General features: G+C 59.4%; 1 protein-coding gene across 2 annotated transcripts in view; it reads left to right on the top strand.

The window, feature by feature from the left end:
- Positions 1-24,511, top strand: part of CDH22 (cadherin 22) — a 65,175-nt gene that overhangs the window by 16,038 nt on the left and 24,626 nt on the right. For both annotated transcript variants that reach the window (XM_039342431.1, XM_039342432.1), the window contains exons 2-8: positions 281-1,096; positions 9,231-9,525; positions 12,142-12,261; positions 18,821-18,988; positions 19,301-19,494; positions 19,716-19,969; positions 22,994-23,130. In XM_039342431.1, the coding sequence (XP_039198365.1) occupies positions 761-1,096; positions 9,231-9,525; positions 12,142-12,261; positions 18,821-18,988; positions 19,301-19,494; positions 19,716-19,969; positions 22,994-23,130 (1,504 nt within the window). In that variant the 5' untranslated portion in view covers positions 281-760. The remainder of the gene's footprint in view (positions 1-280; positions 1,097-9,230; positions 9,526-12,141; positions 12,262-18,820; positions 18,989-19,300; positions 19,495-19,715; positions 19,970-22,993; positions 23,131-24,511) is intronic.

The raw sequence follows: 24,511 nt of genomic DNA, 5'->3' as shown, positions 1-24,511 counted from the left end.
GGGAGGAAGGAAGGAAGGAAGGAAGGAAGGAAGGAAGGAAGGAAGGAAGGAAGGAAGGAAGGAAGGAATAGGCCTGGGGAGGATAGTTCCAGCTTTCTGCCTGTGTTAGAAAGCAGCAGCATTTCCGCAGCCTCCCCAGCCTGGGCAAGGGGGTTCTGGCTGGGCCTTTGGTGGGCAGCCAGCCAGAGCAGCCCCCGGCCCAGGTGCCGGTAGGGAAACAGGGCGCCTCTCTCGGGCTCTTGGCTTGCCTTGCCCCCAGCGATGGTGTTGTCTCTTCCAGGTGCCAGGAGGATGCCATTGCCCGCTGCACCTTTGACCCGAGGAGGACGGTGGCTGCTGCTGCTGGCTGCGTAGGAGCCGCCTGGCCAGCGAAAGCCATGGAGCCTCAGTGCCACCCCGGTCAGGAGCAGCTGTAGCTGGGCAAAGTCTGCTGGGTGTGCCAGGCCGTTGCTCTGATGGGGCTTTCTGCCCACCAGCTTCCCGCAAGGAGCCAGCCGTGGCCGGAGCCAAGAGACTGGTGTGCACCTCCACACCCCCACGCTGGGCCGGTTTGGGAGTAGCTGCCTGGGGGCCGGTTCCAGGGATCTTCTGACCCAGAGAAAGAAGGGGGTCTCCTCTGCATCGGTCTGACCCAGTCGATGCCCACCTGCCTGCCCAGAAGGACGTGGATTGCTGGGTGTTGGGCCTCCGTGTGAGCCTCCTGCTCATCAGCCTGGGAAGTGGAGCTGCTCCGGACGGTCACCAGCCCTGCCTCCCATGGATGACTGACTCACAGCCCCGGCTGGTGGCTCCCCTTTCCCCCCCCAAGGATGCCTGCGGGCCGCCTCCCTGCTCCCAGGACTCTGCAGTGATGGTGCCCCATCGCCCCCCTGGAAGTGGGCTCCTGCTGCTGCTGCTGTTGCTGCTGTGCCTTCTGGGTGGCCCAGACCGTCTGCCCGCAGCCCAGTCTCTGCCGGGGGCATCCGGGGGGCCCAGCCCGGGGGCACCTGGGGATGGCAGTCTGCCCGGCGCTGGGCGGGTGAAGCGTGGCTGGGTCTGGAACCAGTTCTTTGTGGTGGAGGAGTACACAGGCACAGAGCCACTGTACGTGGGGAAGGTAAAGGCCGTGGGGGAGAGGGAGACAGCCCCAGTCCTGGACTCAGAACCTCTGCAGGGGGATGGGGGATGGGCGGGGGGGAGATGGCCTGGCAGCCGGGCAAGGCAGTTCCGCTCAAGGCCGGCTCCCCTGGGGAGGACCTGGCCTTGGCAGCTTCTAGAGGTAGCTTAGTAACCACCTCGTTTCCTGCAGCAGCCAGAACCCCAAAGTCGCCCGTCCGGCAGCCCTTTCCGCCACGGGAGCTGCAGCCCCCGGAAGCCACCCAGCCCTGCAGAAGACGGGGGTGCAGGCAGCAGAGCACAGGAAGCCCCCCCCCCCACTTCTACTGGCTGGACAGGAGTAGCCTTTCCCCCGATCAGCATGCCCCTGCCGGAGTGGGTCCCCTCCTCCTCCTCTGCCCCCTCCCACAAACCGGCTCACCAAAGACGCCTAATAACATTTTCATAAAATCTGGATATTCGCTCCAATCCTTTTTCTGAGAGGGAATTTCTCTGGAGGCCCTGGAGGGTGGATGTGGATTTTTGTGTTTTTAAAATAGAATTATGGGGTCAGAATGAGTTACAAAGTTGTGCTGGTTGGACAGATCTATTTTAGATAGAGGAGGGGATTAAAGGGGAAAAACGGATTTAATTAAGTTGCTACCATTTAAAAGGAATTGAGTTGGGTTTATGAGTTGGAGCAAACACCAAAGCGCCTTTCATTAAGGGCAGCTTTTATGTCCGTTCTTTTCTCTCTCCATCCCTGGGTCGTTCTGTATTTGGGAATCTCTTTATCCTCTCTCCGAAAGCGCTGCTCTGCTCAAATTTAATTTTGATTTAATTAGCGAGGTAATTGATGGCATCGCAGAATCCCAGGCAGTTGCCCTTCAGGGGAGCCGCCCTTTTGCTTGGCCAGAGGGGGGGGGGCAACCCAGGGCAGATGGCCGCTGCGCTAGCCTTCCCAAATTGGGGAGGGGCCGGGGGTCACTGGGCGGTCAGAGCTGGCATGACCAGGGCCAGACCAGTTGGCCAAGGGTGGGTGAGCAGGGCCCTCCTGGGGGGGGGGGGCTGGTTGCAATGCCCAGCTCTGCCACCGTGTCCAGTGAGGCCGGAACGAGGAGGAGGAGGAGGAGGCCCAACCCCAGGTCTTCAGAGAGGCTCTTGTGGCATTTTGTGCTTCCCGAAACGGTTTTGCCAGGCAGCCCAGCCCCGTCTCCTGCAAGGTCAAATGCTTTCCTTGGCCTGCTCTGCAGGGCTGCCAGTGGTTTCTTGCACCAGCAGGCCTGGGGGGGGAGTGTTCTGTGCTGCCAGCAGTCACACCGAGCTCTCCCCCCAGCTTCTGCATGTGGAAGCAGCTGAGAGGGAAAGAAGGAAGTGGCGGATGGGCTTCCCCTTTCCTTCCACGAAGAGATTCCTGCAGTGCAAAGTCTTTTCATTAGGTCAGCTCTACATTTCTTTGCAGAAGGCTACAGTCGTTCCTTATTGCATCCCATAATAGCACCTACAGGGTGTAGAGGTTCAGCTGTCCCCTGCTTCTCTCTGACCCTAAGGTGAGAGTGGCAGGTGCCGAATGCCCCTCCCCAAGGCATCTCCAAAGGGCGCCTCCTCCAGTGGCCCTAGAGAGGCGGGGAGAGACCTGGGAGGCCCAGGGCCTCTGCCCCACCGCCTCTTCTCTGCAGGGAGGATCGGCTCCCTAAACTGGCTCTCAGCCTTGATGGAAGTCAGTTCCTCTAAAGACTCCTGCAGCTGTGCCCGAACATCTGGCTCCCCAAAGGGCCACTGGGACGGGAAGGCACTTTCCATGGGGCCCTGCCTCCAAGGGGGCTTCTTGGGACTGGACACGCCATTGCCAAGAGGGCTCTCCTCGTCCCTGTGTCCATCGTCCCCTGAATAGGCCAAAACTGGTCAAGGGTCAAGAGACCGTATTGTAGGCCGGGCAGCCGTAAGAGTGGCCCGGGTCCCCCCTCCACCCCACAGACGTCTAGCCCATGAGCCGATCCAGTCTCTGATCTGGCCAGAACCCCCTTTTCCCCCAGGCCAGAAATTCACCCGCTGTTCTGGGCAAACCGTTCTTGAGAGCCTCCAGAGTGGGAGGCGCTCCGTGGAGACTTTGTCCCAATTTGGAGTTGGGCTCTCTTGTCAGCATCCGCCCGTTGCTCCTCCTGCCTTTGGGCATCACGGAGGATAAATCCACCCCCTCTTCACCTGTTGAAAGGCCGCCATGTCTTCCCTCGGCTTCCTCTTCCTTAGACGAAGCCCCAAATTCTCTTCCTGGGACTTAAACCCCCAGCCCCTCACCGTCCTCCGTGCTCCTCTCTGCACCCTTGCCAGGACTTCAGCATCCTTTCTGGTATTGCGGGGAAGGTAGCTGGTCACAATATTCCCACCCGTGGGCTCGTCAGTGCTGACATTTTGGGTATTGTTGACACCGTGCGGCTGTGGGCCCAGCCCAGGAGTGCGTTGGTTTTCTGGCTCACATTTAATCTGCATCGCCCAGATTCTTCTCATAAGGATTGTCGCTGGGCCGAGTCCCCTGTCCTCTGCCTCTTGCGCCTGTTTTTTTCCTGTCTGAGTGCAGAATCTGTATTTCTCACCGATGAACATGGTGAGGCCTCAGGGCCAGTGTTGAAAGTCTGTCGGGATCTTTCTGAGCCTCGAGCATGTCTTCTGGAGCGCTAGCAACCCCTCCCCCCGGCTTTGTGTCCCCCAGAATGTCTTCTAGGAACATCTCTTCCGTTCCCTCACCTAAGTCTTTCGTGAAGGTCGGAGACAGAACCCCGGGGTGCCCTCCTGCACCTCCCTCCTTCCAGGTGGACCCTTAAGGGCCACATGCTGTCCACAGTCATTCAGTCAACTGCAAATCCATCTGGGAATGAGGCTGTCCCATCTCTCACTGTTCCGGTTTATCAATGAGACTGTGGTCTATCGGATGTCTTACTGAAGTCTGAGCACAGGGCTTCGTTCCCTTGGTCCACCAATCAAGTATCACATGGTCAAAGAATTTAATTTTATTTACATTAATTTAAAGAAAGCAGTAAGCTTCGTCGACATGACCCGTGCCAACAGATCTGGGAAACCACCTTGCCCCTTTCCAAACGGCTTCATTATATTTTCTAGGATTTTCCTAGGTATGGATGTCAAGGTGACCGGTCTTCGTTTCCCAAGTCTGCTGGGTTCCCCCCTTTCTGAAATATTGCAACAAGACTGGCTCTCCCGTCTTCTGGGCTTCTCTAGGCAGAGTTCAGCCAGTTGCTCTGAGACGGTGCCCAGCAGTTCCTCTGGGACACTCTGGGACCTGCCCTCCATCTGGCCCAGGAGGATGGAGTCCATTCGGAGCCTCGATGGCCTTCATTCCTCATTGTTCCACAGCAAGAAGCTGCCGCCCGTGTCGCTGGGAGGCCGGGGGACTGCTTGGCGCAGGGGGTCCCCAGGGCATCCCACCTTGGGGACAAGGCAGCGGCGGGTTGAAAGGGAACGGGAACTGCTGTTCAATGTGGGTCCCTGGTTGAAAGTCAGCCATACAATGGACATTGTATGCCTTCTGAGGGATGCTGGGGTTTGTGTGTGTGTGTGTGTGTGTGTGTGTGTGTTGGGCTGAGCTTCCTCTTTAGATCCTAGCAGTGTGAGACCCTTTTTGACTGGCTGGGCAGCAGCTGCCTTGAAGTTTGGCTTTTGGGGCGACTGGTGGGTTGGCATTTGGGCTAAGGCAGCCCTCACCCTGCTTCCATGTCTTCTTTCCCCTCCCCACCGAGGAAGATAGAGGCATAAAGGGTCCCTAACAAGACAAATAGAGCGGGGGGGGGGGGGAGGCTTGTGAAAGTGGCCACTGGGGATAAATTCTGGCTGCTGCAGCCGCTTCAGACTCTGGAAGAAGAATGAGCGGCCCATAAACCTCCTCATATTTCATTAGCCAATTAATGGGAGACTCGCAGTTTTGGCAACTTTGCTGATTCTCAGCAGAAATGGTGGGCAGGAAACAAGGGTGAGGCTCCTCCAGAAGCAGGTCCCATTAGGCACCCTCCAATTAAGGCCTGGCACAAGGCATCCCTCCCCTCCCGATTGATTTCTCACAAGTGGCTGGATTCTAAAAGCCTCGTAACTCAGTTTAATGCCGCCTATAAAACTTTATCAGGAAATTTGGCCCCATGTCTGGGCACTCAGGAGGTCAAAGGGAGTTAAGCTCTGCCTTTCCTTGCTTTCTGGCACACATACACACAAAGTGTGTGTGTGTGTCAGAGAGAGAGGCAGAGGCAAGGAGACTAGAGGAGGGTTGGGGCAGGCAGCCCTTGGGCAAAAGTCCCTGGTGCTGGGTGCCAACCGCAACTGAGCTCTGCCCTCTGGCCCTCCCCTCCTTGCCTCCCAGGCCTGGGGGAAGCCCAGTGTTCGGGGTCCGGCTCCTGAGCCCTCTGCCCGGCCCAAGAAGCACAGCCTGGGGGAAGCTATCTGGCTCCGAGGAAGGAGAAGCATCCAGCCAACACCAACTGGGTCTGGGAAGCTCGGGACCCCACAGACCCCAAGGACCGGCCAGGATTAGGAGGGGATCCCACTTCCTGAAAGATGGTAGTGGGTTAGAGTCCATTTGGAAGAGGATAACGGAGGAACCAGGGTCTTGAAGACATGTCCCGCCAGGAGAAACAGAAACAGGGAAAGTGGCCAGGGAATAATTGAGACGCCCCCGCTTGGAGTTAGCGTAACTGTCCTGAAGGTGAGGTACAAAAGAGTCTCCCTGGGGAGGCTGGGGGCTCTCGCACCTCTGCAGCCCTTGAAGAGGAGGCTGGACAGCCACCCAGCGTGCACGGGCGTGGCTGAATTGGACCTGACGCTTAGACTTACACCGTACACCGCTTCATGGTGCCCTCTCTAAGCGGCTATTTAGTGACGCTCGCGGTCTTTTCCAGCTCCACCTTTCGTGATTCCCGGTGAAGAAGGCTTGAGGAGGGACCCCCCCCCTTGGCCAGGTTTTCCCCTTCTCAATTTCTTGGCTGCCCTGGGAGAAACAGCGGGGGGGGGAGAGCTTTTTGGGAGCTGATACCTATACTGGTGGGCCCTGGGCAGAGGCAGAATGCTACCAAGCAGGATGTGCCCCCTCCTCACGTGTCCTTTCCGAGGAGGGGGCAGCACTGAGCCGGCAGTGAATAAATGTGAGCAGCAGCTGCGGCCCCCTGGGGATGGGCCTTGGGTTCCGCCAGGGTCCTCCGGGAATAAGAAAGAGGACAGCCGAAACGCTCATCTGGCTGCGGGAGAAGCTGGGGGAGGCTCTGCAGGCAGAAGGATGGGGGCAGCCGCCTGGAACGCAGGAGGGAAGGTGGCCGCACAGCCCAAAGCCAACCGAGAGACAGTCAGAGGAGAAGAGAAGGGGGGGAGCAGCCGGGCGGGCAGAGAGAACCAGAGGAGAGGCTGTGTTTCACCGGGGCTGGTGAAGGGCAGGAGCTGAGCCCCAGATCGACAGGAACAGATCAGGGAATCTGCTTTACTCCGGCTTACACGTCCAGGCCCAGAGGGGAGGCCTCCTACGGCCCTGAAGGAACAGGCTGGTGTTTTTGCTCTGGCCCTTCGCTGTGATCTCTGACCAGCAAGACTTCAGCTTGTCCCTTCAGGCCATAGGAGTCCTCTGAAGTGATAAAATGGCAGAGCTGGGAGGGGGGGATCCAGGGGGCTTCGGTCAGGCATGGGGGTAGGGGAAGAAGGGGGACAGGCCAGTCAGTGCCTTGAAAGCCACAGTGGTCATCATCAGCATCTGAAGTCAGCAGGGCAACTCTTGGCAGGTTAAACTTTTATTGTTCTTTTAGGCAAACATCCTCCTTAGTAGATGTGAATGCAGAATGTCTTGATTTCTGCAGCTTCAATCAGAGAAGAGCTGAAAGGGACCTTGGAAGTCTTCTAGTCCAACCTCCTGCTCAAGCAGGAGACCCTATACCATTTCGGACAAATGGCTGTCGAGTCTCTTCTTAAAAACCTCCAGTGATGGAGCACCTGCAACTTTTGGTGGCAAGCTGTTCCGCTGGTTAGTTGTCCTTACTGTTAGGAAGTTTCTCCTTAACTTCTCTCTTTTGATTAGTTTCCATCCGCTGTTTCTTGTCCTGTTTTCTGGTGCTTTGGAAAATAATTTGATCTCCTCCTCCTTGTGGTAGCCTCTCAAATACTGGAATAATGCTATCGTGTCACCCCTATTTCTTATTTTCTCTAGACTGGCCATTCCCAAATCCTGCAACTGTTCTTTATATGTTTTAGTCTCCAGGTCTTTAATCATCTTAGCTGCTCTTCTTTGTACTTTTTCCAAAATCTCAGCATCTTTTTTGTAATGTGCTGACCAGAACTGGGTGCAGGATTCCAGGTGTGGTCTTAGTAAACCTTTATAAAGTGGTACTAAGACTTTGCATGATCTTGATTCTATGCCTCTGTTTATACAACCCAGGATTGTATTAGTTTTTTTGGCTGCTGCTGCACACTGCTGGCTCATCATCCACTAGGATTCCCAAGTTCTTCTCACAGTGGCTGTTATTGAGCCAGATTTTGCCTAATCTGTACCCGTACCTTTGATTTTTCCTGCCTAAATGTAAGACTTTGCTTTCCTCCACACTGAAACTCATGTTGTTGGGTAGGGCCCATTGTTCCAGTCTGTCAAGATCTTTTTGGATCCTGAGTTTGCCTTCTGGGGTGTTGGCTACTCCTGCCAGTTTGGTGCCCTCTGCAAATTTGATGAGTTCCCCTTCAATTCCCTCCTCTAAGTCATTGATGAAGATATTGAAGAGTCCTGGGCTCAGGACGGAGCCTTGTGGTGCCCCATTGCTTACTTCCCTCCATGTGGATGCAGGTCCATTAACTTAATAGCTAAGCTATTTCATGACATTTGGATTAGCAGGTGGGCTGGATGGCTTAGGAAATAGAAACCCAGCAATTGGCTCAGAAACCTGTGTCAGGTTTTCAGTGGGGCACAGAAGAGCAGCTCCTGGTTCAGCATCTCATTAAGGACTTGGGTGAAGTGAAGCCAGCCTACCTGCCGGATCTGTGGATCTTTGGGAGAGAGAACAGCAGTAAGATTCAAGCCTTTCCAGGGTTCCCCCCCCCAAAGTCAGCTTTTGGTTGGTATGGATTATAGAAATAGGTATGGATTAGATACAGATGGAGCTCTTGGTTAGAGAAATGGACTGAACACCAGAAGAGACAAGCGCAATGTTCTTCCTTCAGGAATCAAATGCAGGTAATGACGTTCTTGCCGGTTCAGCCACCTGGCTGACCCATGACCTGGTTAGGCTTCCTCAGGGGCCTGGGATTGGTGGTCTGGTGCCTGGGGATTGCTCTGCAGGGTTAAGGGGGGGCTGAGGGTCCCCCTTGTCTGAAGAGAAAACCTAAATCCGGTTTCTGCCAAAGGGGTGATCTGGAGTGACTCCCCAGAGGGAACTCTCTGGGTGGCTTTGCCTCTGGGCCAGGGGGACGGCCACCTGCTGCGCACTTCTGAGGCTGCTTGGATGTCGCCCGGGAGCCTCTGGCCTTGGCTGAGACCCCCTTTTCAATGGATCGCAGCCTAGCTGTGCGGCAGAGGTGCCCTTCCTCCAGAGTGTCTCTTGCAGAGGCTTCCATATGGCCACCCAGGGACGTTGGGCAAGAGGCCGGGAGGTGGCCCCTGAAGATTCTCAGGGGAGGTGGGGTTCTCCTCAGAGGGGACCCCCAGGCAGGCCCTCTCCCCACTGAATTAATGAACAGCAGCCCCCAGCAGGAGTGGGCTGGGTGGGCCAGTGTGAAGCCTCCCCAGTGGCTTGTTTCTGCAGCATCAATGCAACCAGGCACTGGGAAACCTAGACTTGCCTGAAGGAGGTGGCCCAGCATGCCTCCCCCAGAGAGAGAGCGGGCAAGGTGAGGGGCGAGACCTCTGCCTTCAAGAGAAGGGAGGCCACGAGAGGGAGGCCAAGGAGATGGGAAGAGGAGGGTCTGCAGGGTGGTTTCTGCTTCCTGGGAGGCAGCCCCCTGCCCGTCCGCCCGGCTGGCTCCTCTTTTAAGCACTAGGCGGCCCTTCCCCCAGGAAGCCCTGATGGCCAGGCCAAGGTTGCTGGATGAGGGCTGAGGTGGGGATGTGCGCCCATCTCCTGCGAGGCCTCCCTGCTGGGCCCCAGTCGTAGCTGCCCGCCCTGCGCCTGACCTCCGCACGTCTCCCCTAGATTCACTCGGACTCCGACGAGGGGGACGGCTCCATCAAGTACACCATCTCCGGGGAGGGGGCCGGCACCATCTTCCTGATCGATGAGCTGACGGGGGACATTCACGCCACGGAGCGCCTGGATCGCGAGCGGAAAACCTTCTACACGCTGCGGGCTCAGGCGCGGGACCGCCAGACCAACCGGCTGCTGGAGCCCGAGTCGGAATTTGTCATCAAGGTGCAGGACATCAATGACAGTGAACCTCGGTTCCTGGGGGGGCCCTACATCGGGAGCGTGGCCGAGCTCTCCCCCATTGGTGAGTCCCGGCGGTGCCCGGCCAGCTCTGCACCCTCCCCTCAAGCAGCCAGGGCCACGGGGGAGGGGGAGCGCCTGCCCAGGTCTGGAGTGTCCAGTGGGCACCGGGCTCTCTTTGGCCCCTTTGCCCCCAGCACAGCAGGCCTGGCGCCTGACCCAGGTTGCTGCAGCTTGAGGGGGAAGCGTTTATTTACAGCTGGAAGCGCAAATGAGGGTTTAAAGCTGAACCCCCAAATAAATGAGGTGGTATTCCAGGAAATGGCACAATGGGGCAGTCTTTTCTCCAGCCCCGCAGCCCCCACCTAGAGTTGTGTCTGTCTTGGGGGATCAGTCCTTTGCAAGGAGCAGCAAGGGGAGGGAGGGGGGCCCAAATAATCCCTCTGTGTCTCTTCAAAAGCACCCACCCGGTGCCCCCTTACTTGCGAGTTAGGGTGGATATATTTATTGTGCAGCCCTGGAAAATGAGCCCCACACATTGCTGGTCTGCCAGGACTGGGGTGAGCCCATTTCAGGGCTTCTCTTGCCCACCAGTGAAGCCTCAGCCTGAACCCACACAGGGAGCCCGGCCAAGCCCCAGCCCGGCTCTGGAGACAGGCGCCAGGAAGGGCAGCGGTGAAGAGACAGCCCAGGCATTTTTCAGGCGGGCCCCAAGTTCGAGAATCCGTAAGCGCTGACAGTTAGTCACTCAATCCATCTCACGCTCCTGGACCTCGCCGGGCTGACGGTTTTGATCTGCTTGGGGTCTTTCTAGGACTGTTTACCAATTGGCTGGTGGTGTTTTGTCTATAAGGAAACATTCAATGTTGTTGTTGTTGTTGTTGTTCTGCTTCCCCCTTGAGAAGGAGCTGCTGGGCATCACTGGGGCCGAGGCTCCTGCCCCAGGTGCGGATTCTTTCAGCACAGCTCCTGAGCCCCAGACCTTCCCTGCCCCCTTCTGGGAGAGCAGGCAGGCAGCGGAAGGCAGCCGTGGGCCCCTCTGGGGCTCCGAGGGGTGGGGGGTTCAGGTGGTCTCAGGGGAGACTTCCTCCTTTGAAAATGGCCCGGGGTCTTCAGGCATTCCAGGAAGCAGCAGCTGTGCCAGGTGGGGGGGGGCAGGGCAGAGCGAACATCCTTTGCCAAGGCGAAACAAAGGGGCTCCTGCGAAGGGAGGGGCTGTTATGCCCGGCGGCCTCCAAGGGACTCGGGAAGCGCCACGCTGAGCTGGCAGGGCTGGAGCCGTGGGGGTGGGCAGCTCTGATCTTCCTGCCGGTTCCCTGCCTTTGTTTGTCTTGCTGATTGCAGCAGCAAACGCGAGTCCAGCTGCCTGTCCTTGCGGAGCCTCCTCCTTCAGCACTAGCAACCTGTTTTAAGCACGTCACGGCCACAAAAGATGCGGCCACGCCTATGGGCAAGGGGGCTTAGTAGCAGCGTCCCCCCACCTACCGGGCACTGCATCCACCAGGAGCCTCTTCCTGGGCTTCCCAGGGTGGCATAGGGCAGGGAGGAGGGCTGCCGCTGCCCTTGGCAAAGCGTTGCCCGGGTTTGCCAGGAGCAGAATCCAGGGTGCACAGAAGGAGCCCTGAACAGAGCAGATGGAGGGGGGCAATTCTGCCTCATGCAATTGAACACCCCCTCCCCCAGAACAGGAATTCACTCCACTGGCCAACCACACTTTGACTAACAGTTCTTGCCAGCAGCTTTTCAGGTGTGTGTGGGGGGGTGTACAAGAGGGCAAATAACAGAGCAGGCTGGCAAGGATGGGACACACATTCCACCCCTGTTGCAGGTGTGTCGCATACAGGTTTGACAGGTGCACGAGTTGTGTCTCTTCAGACTTTTCACCTTTGCAAGCTGACCCTGCCCGGCTCCTTCAGCCCTTCCCCAGGACCGGCTTTCCCTCCCCCTGCTGGCAACTCTTCTGGGAACCCGCCCCAGCTTCTGCGTGTCCCTCTGAAAGTGGGGTGCCCAGAACTGGACTCGGGGCTCACCTCCAGCCCAACCAGCACAACAGACACACCATCTCCTGGGCAGCCCCAGATTGCTTTGGCCTTTTGAGCTGCAGCATCTCCTGGTTGGCTCGGTCTTGGCTGGCGGTCCTTTGGCACCCCTGGATTGGCACCTGGATCCGTCTCACATGGACTGCCACGAGGACTGGGCCCAATCCTGGACTGTCCCGCTGGTTCCTCGTATCCGGAGGCCAGACCCTCCAAGGGGATCCTGTCCACCGTTAAGAGTGTTTCACGTTTCTGCTCTTCCTGGGCAGTTTGTCGTGTTGTTTTTATTCTGTCCTGCTTTCCTACTTTCCTTTCTCCCTGTGCAAATGCTCTGCTGGGGGCCGTCAGCCCCCTCTGCGGCCCCTCATCTTCTTCAGACACCAGAGACCCCTTCCCGCTCCTCCAGATCCCTGCTGCCTGTTTGTCAGAAGGGGAAGGAGGTCAGATCTGGGGGGCAGCCAGGCCAGAGAGCTGCCTTAACAAGCCGGGGCTTAAGACCCGTGGCTTGATGGGGGCCGCCTGATGGGCCTTGGTCCCCTTTCAAGGGCAGCCTTCACCGGAGGAGGCAGTGGGCTGGCAGACGGGGTGGGGGCTGCAGCCAGGCCCTTCCTGCTGCTCACCTGCCCCCCCTTCTCTTCCGGCAGGGACCTCGGTGATGCAGGTCATGGCCTCCGATGCGGACGACCCCAGCTACGGGAGCAGCGCTCGGGTGGTCTACAGCGTCCTGGAGGGGGAGCGCCACTTCACCGTGGACAGCAAGACCGGTAAGGGCCAGCGGGTCCCCTGGGCCCCCCAGAGGAAAGGCAGGTGGCAGGAAGGGCTTCAGGTGCCCTGGCCGGAGCGGTCTGCTTGCGCGTATGTGCGTGTGTGTGGTTCAGATCCCTGGCCTGTTCCTCCCCCCCCCTTAGTAGCAGACAGGCCGGTTCTGGTTCTCAGAATCCTCCGGAGCAGCTGCCCCCCTGGACTCTTTGGGGGGAGCTACGTGTGGGAGGGAGCAGGGCAGCCCCCCTCCTCAGTTTTCCAGAGTTGCCTGGTTAGCATCAGGCCTTTGATTAAAGGTAACACTTTAAATTAAGGATTGCTTTATAAATGCTCTATTAATATTTAATGAATGAACAGTGGAAGCCGCTCCATCCTTTAATAACTCCTAATAAAGCTGCTGTAAAAATCTGTCTGTGATGAATCCAAGCAGATGATGTCACCGCGAGGGGCCGGGAGCCAAGGCGAGGGGGCTTCCCAGGCGGGGGGGGGGAAGCGAGGGGGGCAGCAGTTTCCTCCCTCTGCCCCAGCCCCCTCATCCCTCAGGAGAGCAGCAGGCCCCACCTCAAACAGACCCCCCCCACCAGGACACCCCCCCCAGTTGTGAAAGTTGAGGGAGGTGCCCCAGGCCAGAGAGGGGGCAGCAACACGGGTCAGGGGAGGCATGGGGTGGGGCAATGGGGGAACCGGGGTGTGTGTGTGTTCTCTTTCTCCTAAGGGGGAGCACCCAGATAGAGACCCAGAAGGACCACAGTCCCCCTTCGGGTCCTGTGGCGGCAGCCGTGACCTGCAGGCATCTCTGAGGGGCAGTGGGGCAGGCGGTGGGGCTGTGGCCTTTGCCCTGCCCCAAAGGGCTGTGAAGGAGGAGGTGGGGCTGGGGGAGAAGCATATCTGCCACCCGCTCCCCCCAATGGACCCGTCCTTGGCCCCAGGGCTGTTCACCTTTCCATCGGAGGCAAAGACCCCGTGCAGCCTGGGGGCTCTCGGCTGCCGCTGCCCCACTGAAGTGGCCGGAGGTGGAGGGGCTCTTAGGAGGGGCCCACTGGGTTTCCGCTGGTCTTCGGCAGGCCAAAGGTCCTGCCTTAACAGCCCAGGGGTCTCTTTCGGGGGAGGGTCTTTGCTTTCCTTTGGGAAACATTTGTCGGGAGCGGCTCTAGGGGGACCCAGACCAGCAGGCCCACCAGCCAGCCCCCTTCAGCCAGGCCCAGGTGGAAAACAAGCTGCTTTGGATGCAGAGCCAGAAAGGAGGGGGGGCTACCTTCCCAGTGGGGCAGGGGGTGGGGGGGGGCTTCTTCTCCAGCAGGGAAGGCCAGAGGGCAGCAGGCGGGTGAATGTGGAGGCTCGCCCAGCTTCCTCCCAACCTGTCCAAGCCAGTCCTGAGAAACGGGATGCCGCCAGCCACCCCCGGATGGTCCGAGACTCTGCGCAGGCACTGGTCCTTCCCCTCCTGAGCCCCCCCCAGACGTTGGCCTTCACCTCCGGGCAGCAGGAGGCCTCTGGGTGCAACTGAGAGCACCAGACACTGGGAAAGGTGCCTGGGCACCAGGCATTGCCAGGCTGGGACTTTCTGCTGTGCAGGGGCCACTGGGGGGGGGGCTGGAAACCCCTCTCTTCCCCCCATCTCAAGGCGAGGATGGGGGGCAGCTGCTCCTGGCTGGGTCCTCCTACCTGCAGGCTCCCCTTCTGTGTTTGTGGGGGGGAGGAAAGCCCCCCCTTTCCTGGCCCAGCAGCCAAGCCATGGGCTGTACCTGAGCCAGCCGAGCTGCCCTGGGGCCCCCCAGCCCCCTCCCGTTCCGGGGCTGAGCGCATCTCCCGCCATGCACCAGGCAGAGCCTTCCTGGGCCTGGAGCTCACGGTTTAAGTGCCCGGATCGGCAGCTTAACTCGCAGAGCCATCGTGATCATTAATGCTGTAAAAGGAGCCATAAAATCTGGCACATTCATTTTTTGTAATATATGATAATGAGAGCTGTTTGCGTTTCCTTTTTGACTTTGACCTGATTTCTCTTCTCCTGCACATCCAGGGAGGCCCGAGAGGACCACCTCAGCTGCTGCCTCGGCTGCACGGGGTGCCCAGGGCCAACATGGGGGCAGCGACACCCTCGCACAAATGCGCTTGGGAGGCGCCTGTGCGTGTAGGCGATAGTCTGGGCAGTGCGCCTCCCTCGCCTGCCCTGCTTCCAGAAAGGTTCCTGTGACGGCCTGTGGGAACCACCTGGGAACCTGGGAAAAGGGAATCGGCCGAGGGATGGCCAGAGAAGAGGCGGAGTAGCCGGCAGGTGCATAGTGGGCGGGGCCACAGGCTCAGAAGAGACCCTCCCTAGTTTCTTGGGCTGTAAAGGAGAAAGGAGGATAATTATTCTGTTAACATAAAATAAGGTAGAATTCCCTCATCTGACAGCAATCTTGCAAGTCCAAAAGCTTTCCTCCCCCCCACTCAAGAACTCAGGGAGGGGTCCTCCCGGAGCCTCCTGACCCGCCCCCTGCCAGCTGCAGGCCTTGCCGTCTCTGCCTTGACCGTCCCCTCGGCTGCCTTTCTTGGCCCAGGATCCCGGTTTTTCCCACATAATCAACACCCCTCCTGACCAGGCTGAGCGGGGTGGATGTGGTGGAAAGCTCCACGCTGTACCCACCAGGCAGGGGAGGAGGGCCAGCCGAGCATGAACGCCCACAGTTTTGGCAAGGGGACTGGGGTGAAGTGGCTGTGGCCAGGCAGCCACGGCCAATTGTCCTAGGCACTTTCTGAAGGGCCCCTGCAGGGGAGCCAGGAAAGCCCCGGGCGGTGGGAGGCACTAGTGGCTAGTCTTGTCTTGAAAGGGAGGGAGGGAGGCGCCTGCCTCCACACAGCCTCCCAGCCCCCCCCCTTTGCAAGTTCCCACTTCACTAACCTGAATTGGAGGCAACTATCTAACAATGAGACCACTTTGGTTTCAGTGTCAAGCCCGATGCAAAGGGGGGGGGTCACCCCCACCCCTGCTTGGCCCTGGAACCCCCATGGAGCAGGTTGCTTTTGCTAGTGGCGTCTCTGGAGGAGAGAACACACCGGCTGCTCCAGGCTGCTCAGCTCAGGCAGTCTCTGCGTGGGTCACGTGGCCAGTGCTGCCCAGACGTAGACGTGGGGAAGCATCTGCCTTCGTTCACCCCATCGGTCCCTGCTCACACAGCCCCGGGCAAAGCTCTGGCTGCAGGTGGAGGAGGCCCCACAGCTGCCCCTGGGCCTTCCTCCCAGTAGAGGTCTCTGCTTGGGGCATCCTTCCCTCTCCCCCCTCCCTCCCTCCTCTTGCAAGACTTCAAAGAGCACCAGTTCTATCAGAGGCTGCCCTCCCCCCTTTTCCTCCTCCACATCTTTCTTAATTTAAAGGCTTCCACCCACTGCCCACCCAGAAAGCTTTGAGCTGGTTGAGATCCTGGTTGGCTGTGGCTGCTGGGGGGGCAACTGGGCCAGGCCAGGGCCTGCAGGGCCTCCCAGGAAGTGCCTCCTGCCCCTCCCCCACACAATGGCTGTGGGTCCCCCCTTGCATTTCCTCCCCCCCCTTCAGGCCCCCAGCCCTTTTTTCAAGGGAGCAGCTAGGACTGCCTGGCTGAGCAGCTGCAGAAGATCTGGGGAGTGTCAAATGTGGCCATCTTCACTTCCGTGCATTTTATTTGTGCTTCATGTTGTGTATTGTACGTTTTTTATTTTTATGGTATGGGTGTTTTAGCCCATATCTGTTCTCTGCAAGCTGCCAGGAGTCCTCTTGGATTGCAGTGGGGTGGAAATGGGTTTCATAAAGGGAGGCAGCCACGGGTGCAGGCCTGCCCATCTGTCGGCGCCCCGTGCCCAGGGCCAGGAGGAAATGCCCGGTGGGAATGGGAGGCAGCTGGGCTCTGCTCTGGGGGGGCTTACTGCGCCCTAGAGGCCACCCCACCCACTCCGCCTGTCCCTCTCCTGGGTCCGGGCTCCGTGGTCTCCTGGCCAGGCTCGGACAGGGGAGGCAAGGGTGCCCTTCGGCCTTCCTGGGCAGAGCCTGGACGCCCCGCTGGGCCCCTCTGCCCATGGCATCCCTGCTGATGTCCCTTCCTCTGGCCAGCTCCCCCCCCCGTCCCCAGGCGGAGACAGAGGCCTTGCCGGCCTGTCCCTCTTTGGGAGGGAGGGGCTGCAGCAAGGGAGGGGCTCTGCCTCTCGGGACCTGTGGACCCCCGGGGGCTAGGTGGCCTGGCTGGCTGGCCAATTGTGGCCATCTTCCTCCACTTAGCAAAGTGACCCCAAAGCGCACCCCTTTCTTGCCGGCCGGGTTCAAAGGGGCTCAGCATGTCAGGAGGAGCCAGGTTCCCCCATTAGACCACACCGGGGTCTTTCGGGCCACGCATGTCGCAGGAACATCGTGATTCTCTCTCGACTTCAGGGCGGCAGCTCAGGGCAGCTCCTGCTGGGTATTTACGGGAAAGTCTAGATTATTCTTAACAAATCGCAAAGTCTTTGCAAAACGTAACGTACCAAACCACAAAAGTCGAAAGATTTCCAGGGGACACATCGGAGGGTGCCGGGAGCTTGGAGGACAACAACGGGTGCGCTTCAGCCACCGGCCCAGCTGAAGTGCCACAGATGCCAGACGCTTCCCTGCTGGGAGGAAGTCCAAGGCTGGGCGGCTTTTATCGCCCCTCAACGCATCTCCTCCCTTTCTAAACTGGATGGACGTCACTAGGTCTTGTAGCAGCAAATGCCGGGGCACTGTGGAGGCAGATCTCTTTCGTCCATCTGGAATCTGCCGGCACTCGGATTAAAAGAATCCTTGTGTGGAGTGGGCTGTTTCTGTTTTTTCTGAGTTTGTCAGAAGAACTGATCTCTTGTCGTCACCATCTGCCACTTCTTTGAGCCTCCTTTCTTGGGGGAAAAAGGGTTTTGGCACAGACGTTTTCTCTACATCCTCTGCCATTGGCTTCCTCTTGCCTCGGCGCCTCGTTAACCCCTCCTGATCCAGAGTCCCAACCGCCGTCTTAGCCGAGTTCCAGTTTCCGTGCATCAGTGAGATGCTTCTCAAAATCCCTTTATTCCCTTTCTTTAAGTCTGTAGTTCTTCGCTGGGACCTCTGCGCTTCACAAACCTGGGGACCTGCAGCTGCGCAGAACCCCTGGGAAGGCCGACGGCCTGGTTGGGCAACAGCCCCCCTGCCCCAGCACTGCTTGTTTGGCCTGGCCAGTCCCAGCTCTTCCTCAGAAGCCCTGAGAGGGGCCCATCGGGACGCCCCCTCCCCTCCACCCATGAATCCACCTATCCTGCTTGGTCTCAAGTGACCGTGTGGCTCCTGGATGGATAGATCCCATGGGTGGATGGATGGATGGATGGATGGATGGATGTTGTGCCTTCAAGTCATTTTTGACTCCTAGTGACCTCATGCATTGACCTTCTCCAGGACGGTGTGCAGGGGGCTGGACTAGAAGACCTTCAAGGTCCCTTCCAGCTCTATTCTATTCTACTCTAGCCTCTTCTTCAAGGCTCCCGGTGGCTGTCCTGCTGGGTCTGTCTGAGGGCCGAAGGGTCTGCCTGAGGCCAGGCCTGGCTGAAGGCTTTGCCCGTGCATGTTGTGTGGAGGGTGAGGGGCTTCCTGGCTGGCGGGGACCCAAAGAGGGAGGAGGGTGGTCTGAGGAGCCCCCGGTTCTCCCTGTCTGCTCTTCTCCGGACAGCCTCCTTTTGCCAGCAGCCTCCTCGGAAAGGGATTTCTGCCTGCTGCCTTCCTGCCAGGGCCGTGCCCCACTGTTCTTAAGTACAGTAATTTGGAGGATCTGAAAAATGTTCCCTGTTTGTTGTGACCAGAAATCCTATTTCTCTGGTCTGCGTGGGAGTTGCCTACGAGGGCAGCATTTTCACGCCTTGATTTGGTTGCTGTTGCCAAGATGAAGGCAAACCTTTTGCTGCAGCCGGTGAGAGCCTTCCTCCTGGACGGATGGACGGACATGGCAGTGCCCCCCTCTGGGCTCCGTTAAAGGGGTCCCACGGGTGGGGGGGCTTGCCTCCTCAAGACCCCACGCTCAGCAGCCCCTCCCCCTTTTCTCATCCAGTTTGTGCAGGCCAGCAGCCCAAGACTGCCCCCACAGGCCACTCAAGGATTCGCAGGGATCTGGAGCTGCAACACCTTCCGTGGCTCAGCACGGGGGGGGGGGGCAGGGGCTTCCCCTGTTGAAGCCCCAGCAGGACTCCCAGTTGCCTCCCCCCCTTTTTCTGTTGTGGCCATTCAGAAGAGAGGATTGGGCTGGGGGGGGTCCCTTGCCCCCCCCCGTCTGGCTCTGGGCTCCATCCAAAGGACCCAGAAAGACTCTTTGCTGCCCCACAGGCAGAGCACTGGGCAGCTGAGGAGCCCCTGCAGGGACCCCGAGCAGAAGGTGCCCAGGAAAGTGGTCTTGAGCAAGCCCCCCCCCCTCGGCCACATGCCCCGCCCTTCCCCCCGTCCCGCATTCCTTCTGTCTTCCAAGGTAGCCCCCCCCTGTGGCTCTATGGAGCTCTGTGGTTGGGGTGGGATTGCTGGAACGGAGGGGGGGTAGGAGTTGGGGGACGGCCTCCCCTCACAGGCCCCTGGGCCTCTTGCAGGTGTGGTTCGGACGGCCGTGGCCAACCTGGACCGGGAGACCCAGGACCGCTACGAGGTGGTAGTCCAGGCCACGGATATGGCGGGGCAGCTGGGGGGCCTCTCGGGCTCCACGACCGTCACCATCATCATCACTGACGTCAATGACAACCCTCCTCGCTTCCCCCAAAGTAAGACTTCCGCCTGGGGCTTGGGGGAGGGGCAGGGTGGGGGGGGGCTGCTGTGGAGGGAGGATGACCACAGCAGAGCTGGGCTCCAGGTGTGGGGGAGTGGGCTGCTGCTGCCGCTGACCAGGACCCCCACAGCCACCGTGCCTGGCTGCTCTCCCCCGTGCGCAGCTCGAGGGAGGAGCTGAAGAGGAGCCTTGAATGGTGGCGGGGGGGGCACCCCTTGTGTCCCTTGCCTGGATCTCCTCCTGGCAACAGCCCCCCCGCTCCCTCAGAATTCAGCTCTTCTGTCCTTTTGCCCACCCCTCCCCCCAGAGATGTACCAGTTCAGCATGGTGGAAACAGCCCCCGTGGGCACCCTGGTCGGGCGAGTGAGGGCAGAGGATGCCGATGTTGGGGAGAACACAGACATGGCCTACCAGATCAAGGAGGAGGAGGAGGGGGCCCTGGGACCCTTCCGTGTGGCCACAGACAGCAACACGCAGGAAGCCCTGGTCTTCTTGCAGCAGGTGAGGCCCGAGCCCAGGACCGGACGTCTTCCCTGCTTACGAGGCAGAAGCATGTGCCCACCCCCCAGCCAGGGTGGACGGATCCTCTGGGGAGGGGTCTACAGGAAGGACCCATTTCCCCTGCCCTGCATGGGCCCCAATGCAAGGGGTCAGTCGGGGGAGGGGGGGCTGCGGGGGATAAGAGGGCAGAGTGACCCCCACCGCCTCCTTTCTTCTTTCAGCCGCTGAACTTCGAGGCCCAGGCCGTGCACACCGTGGTCTTGGAGGCGCTGAATAAGTTTGCGGACCCCCGCTTTATGGACCTGGATACCTTCCGGGACCAGACCATCGTGCTGGTCTCTGTGCTGGATGCGGACGAGCCCCCTGAGTTCCGGCCTCCCAGCGGCCGGGTGGAGGTGCAGGAAGACGCGCTGGTGGGCTCCCTGGTGGGGGTGGTCACCGCAGTGGACCCTGATGTGGCCAGCAGACCCATTCGGTAAGTGAGGTCATTTCCTCCCTCTGGGAAAAGGGCTGATGGCGCGTGGAGGGAGCAGGAGGGCCACCTCCTGTGCCGGACATGGATTTGGGGAAGGGAGCATGGCCAGCCGGAGCAAAGCTGGCAAAATGGCTGGAACTTGCCCACTCCATGGTCTGTGGTTCCTGGGCTGACCTGGCTCCTTTGCGAGGTTTGGGGACTGGACACACCAGTCCAGTTGCCAGCCCTCCAAGGGCCAAAGAGGGAAACGGGGCAGCTGGACACAGTCCATGGTGGATGCTGGTGGTGGGATTCAGGCTCCTTGCGAAGGGTGTGACCTTGTGGGTGTGACCCTGTGTGTCAAGGAGGATGTGAGGCTGGACAATGGGCTCAGCCCACAGCCCCCCCCCAGGGCTCCAAACCCCAGGGAGCCCCACACCAGAGAAGCCTCCCGGAGGGTGGTCTTGAGGGGGGAGAGCAGAACCCAGGAAGCCCCCTCCCCCATTGAAAAGTGGGAAGCGTAGAAGGGAGGGAGGAACCCCTCCACGGTTGTGCAGCGGCTGCAAGAGAACACTCCTGGTGTGGAATGGCACCCGTGGCCATCCAGATCCTCAGGAGACGGGGACCCTGCCAGAGGACCCACGTCTACTTTAGAGGAAGGTTCCATAAACAGAATCTTGCACGTCCAAAAATCTCTTCCCAGCCTGATAGGGAGGAGGGTCTCTTTTGCCTCCCTCCCAGCTGGGCGACCTCTTACCTGACCCTTTGCCCGCCTGCCACGGTCAGTGCCACTGGCAGATGCACCTGGCCACAGAAAGAGGCCGGCCAGCATCTCCTTGTCTCCGCAGGGCTTAGCCCAGGAGCAGGTGTGTGTGGGGGGTGTTATGAGCTGATTAAAATCAAGGAATACTCCCCCCCCACCTGGAAAGATGGTCAAGGAGTGTCACATTTTGTTTGTTTGTTTGTTTGTTCATTTATTCATTAGATTTATTGGCCACCTCAGGGTGCCTTGCAAACACTTCCTTTCTTGTCTGGAAATGAGGGGGTGGGGGGGAGGTGTCTCAAAGGGCGGGGGGGGGGCAGCTCTTAGCGCAGGCTCCGAATGACAAAAGGGCGGCTGAAATATTTACGGCGGGTCAGGCAGGGTCTCGCAGAGTGGAAAGTCAGCAGGCTGGTTAAAAATCCATTTCAGAAGCGATGAGGGAGGGCCCCCCCTTCGCTTTGGGGAGGGCCCCCCCTTCGCTTTGGGGAATGAAACAGGCTGTCCAGGACAGGAACGCAGGCCGGCACTTTCTGGGCTGGGGGGCACGGGGGCTTAACGTCAGTCAAGGGGCAGAGCTGAAATGGGTTGAGCGTTTGCTTCTGGAAAGCAGGGTTGGAATTAGCCAGAGTGGTGACATTTTGTATTTATTTACTCGTCCCTCTATTTGTGCAATAGGCACAGCCGCCCGTCTCCCGGGGATGGCCCTGGGCAGTTCACGTAATTAGGCGACCAAGCAAGCAACAAAGCTAATAAACCTGTGCAAATACCAAAAATACCCCAACAACACCTCCTTTAAAACCAGATTAAAAGCATAACGCGTCATTACAAGCAGGCAAGCCTTGCATCCATCGTCCCAGCAGGTGGGCAGGTGGGCAGATGGGAGCCTTTCAGAGGCAAACCGGTCCAGGCCAACCGAACCTCCAGGGCGATGATGCTCCCAAGGGTGGGCAGGAAAGGCTCTTCCCCTCCCCCCAGCTGGCAGAGGAAGCCCCATAACAGGCAGGGCCCGTCACCCACCTCTCCTGTCGGACCTGATGGGATGGAGGAGGGCGGCAGGAAGCCGTAACTAGGTGGAGAAGAGCTGGTGGGGCTTCTGCAGAGAGGGGAGTCTTGCCTTCCGTAACTACGGCAACAGGCAGGTGTCAGACGGTGGCCCTCTGACCAGATTTCCCCAGCCCAGAAGCTCCGCCCCACAGTGGTCAGGAGCTCTGTGGGAGGCCTCAGCATCTCCCTCCCCGGGCTGCCCCCTCACCCGCCCAGCCCCTGCTTGCCCCCCTGCCCTGCAGCATCTCCCTCTGCTGCCCCAGGAGGCTGGGACAGGCTCCTGGGGGGGGGGGTTTGGAAGGGCCAGGGGGGCCTTGGCGAGTGGATTTCTGCCCCAGGGATTCATGACTTCTGCCAGGAGCCCTGCTGCTGCGGACACAGAGGGGCCGGGGCTTCCCAGATGGCCTGTGGTGGCTGCTCTCTGCGGGATCTGGGCTGGCAGGGCGCCTCCTCCGGTTTGTCACGTCTGCGGATCTGATGAGCGCCGGGCCGCTCCTTCCTCCCGGCCATTAACTTTATTGCACTGGCACTTTGGCAAAGAGCTAGACGAATGCAGCCTCCCTGCCCTCTGGGTGCCACCAGGCTGGGTGGGCATCCAAAGAACTGGCAATGCCAGCTGGAGCTCCGTGGGGGGGGGTGCAGCTCTTCTCCCCATGCTGACCTTCTTCTGATGAAGTCTTGGCAGCCCAACCCTTGGCTTGTGATCAGCAGAAGCAGCGAAGCCAAGAAGAGACCCCAGCCCCAATTTGCAGGCTGCCTATCATGCCTCCCCTGCTCCCGCCTAGGCTGACCCTCCCCCCACCTGTCCCTGGCAGCAGCTGCTGCTCTTTGGTGATGAACCCTTCTGTGCACATGGGGGGGGTGTCAGGAGGGGAGACCTGTGACGGGGGGGGGGGGAGAGGGGACGGAAACGGCCTCCGCCTCTTCCCTGGCTTCGGCCTGGCTGGGCTGCACAGGGGCACTGCTGGAAGGGAGAGCTTGCTGGGCCTGGCCCCGCTTGGGCCTTCCCGAGGGGAGGGAGAGGCTCGGGCACCTCCTGCACACAGGCAGGGCACGGCAGGAGGTGGGCTGGCGGGCGGGACTCGTGGAAGGAGCCGGGCACGCCTGGTGCCAGCCTACTGCTGGGTCTGTGCCGGTGCCAGGTCTCCCATCCAGCCAGGCTGCCCTCCCCGCCTGCCTACTCCTGCCCAGTCTGGCCAGCTGCAGCTCACAGCTGCTCTGCTTTCTGGGCCTCCCAGGTACGCCCTCGAGCGCCCCGAGGACACAGAGCAGATTTTTGATATCGACGCCAAGACTGGAGCCATCCTGACCAGGCAGGCCTTGGACCGAGAGACGGCCGGCTGGCACAACATCACCGTCTTGGCCATGGAGGCTGGTGAGCAGGCTGGGGTGGGGGTGGGGGGTGGCATGGAAGGCCTCTGTGAGTGGAGGTCTGCTGGAGCCTCACCTGGTGCCTGGCATTGCCCCAACCCTCAGAGGGGAAGGGACAGAGGTGGCCCGGCAGAGGCGCCCCAGAGCGGTTATATGAACCCTGGAACAAAAAGGGGGCCTCAGGATAAGCGGCACCATCTTGATTTGGGGGAGGGGTCAAGCAGGGCCACCTTTGGAAGGGCTGGTCCTGGGGGTGCTAGTAGCGTCCAGCTTGCCCACAGCTTTGCGTGGGTGGAATGTATCTGCTTTGCCCCTGCCTCTCCGATTCCCCCCCTCCCCATTTCTGCTTTGTTTCCCTTCTGCTTTCCTGAAAGAGGCCACCGAGTGCTGTGGGGAAAAGGGGTGGGGGAAGGGGGCTGCCTGGGGGGAGGGGAGCAGAGGAAGGACTGGAGGAAGGGGTTGAGCTCTCCAAGGGGCTGTTCGTGTTTCCAGGATGGGTGCGGAGCGGCCTTGTGGAGGCCCAGGGACTGCCCAGAGGGGCTTGGGGGTGCAAGGCTGCACCTGACGCCACCAGCCGGTCCTCTTGGTCGCCCATTTCGGGGGCTTCTGTGGGGGCTCGGTTCATGCAGCAGGTCAAGCTGGCTTACCGGGTAAAGATGGCTTTGCAGCTGGCTTAGTGTGGTGTTTGGTAGTCTGTTGTGCAAGGCCACGGTGGCTCAGAAAGCCTGTGGTGTAAGAGCAGTTATCGTGCTCCACTCAAAGTCCTGTGGATCCGCACAGCTAAACTCGGAGCGCAGAGACCCCAAGATCCTCTCCTCACTCTCTGGTCAGTCTTTGGCCATCCTAGTTCAACCATCCTTGTTGTGTTTGATAAGTTTTTCCCTTGTTTTCATTGATAAGAAAACTCAAAGGTGCTTTTTCATGAGGCAACTAGACTTCCTGCTTTTTCTTTGAGGACTTGGAAGGATTTATATTCCTTGTAGACAGCTGGTCATTTGCATTCTTTTAGAGAGTTGTTGAGACCACTTGGAGCTTTATCTGTGTCCTCCAGATCACCTGAGTGGTGCAAATGGGTGTAGAGCAGTGGTTCTCAACCTTTTTAATGCTGCGACCCCCAACTGGTCATAAGTCGAGGACTAAACCCGTTGTAAGTCGAGGACTAAACCCGTTGTAAGTTGAGGACTACCCAACCAGTCATAAGTCAAGGACTTTCCCTGCCCGGGAGCGCCACACATGCATGGTGCCGCCCCCTGCACCGGCCGAGGCGTAGCTGGCAAGTGGCAGAGACGGAGCAGGCCATCCACTGGCTGGGCCACCAGCTGGCCCAGCCCAAGGGAGGTAAGGCACCCGCCGGAAAAGGGGAAAAAATGGCGGACAGCCTTGCT

Source organism: Crotalus tigris, unplaced genomic scaffold, assembly GCF_016545835.1.
Source record: "Crotalus tigris isolate CLP2741 ecotype Arizona unplaced genomic scaffold, ASM1654583v1 scf7180000017791.1120302, whole genome shotgun sequence".
Taxonomy (NCBI): domain Eukaryota; kingdom Metazoa; phylum Chordata; class Lepidosauria; order Squamata; family Viperidae; genus Crotalus; species Crotalus tigris.
This window is presented reverse-complemented; position numbering and strand designations above follow the sequence as displayed.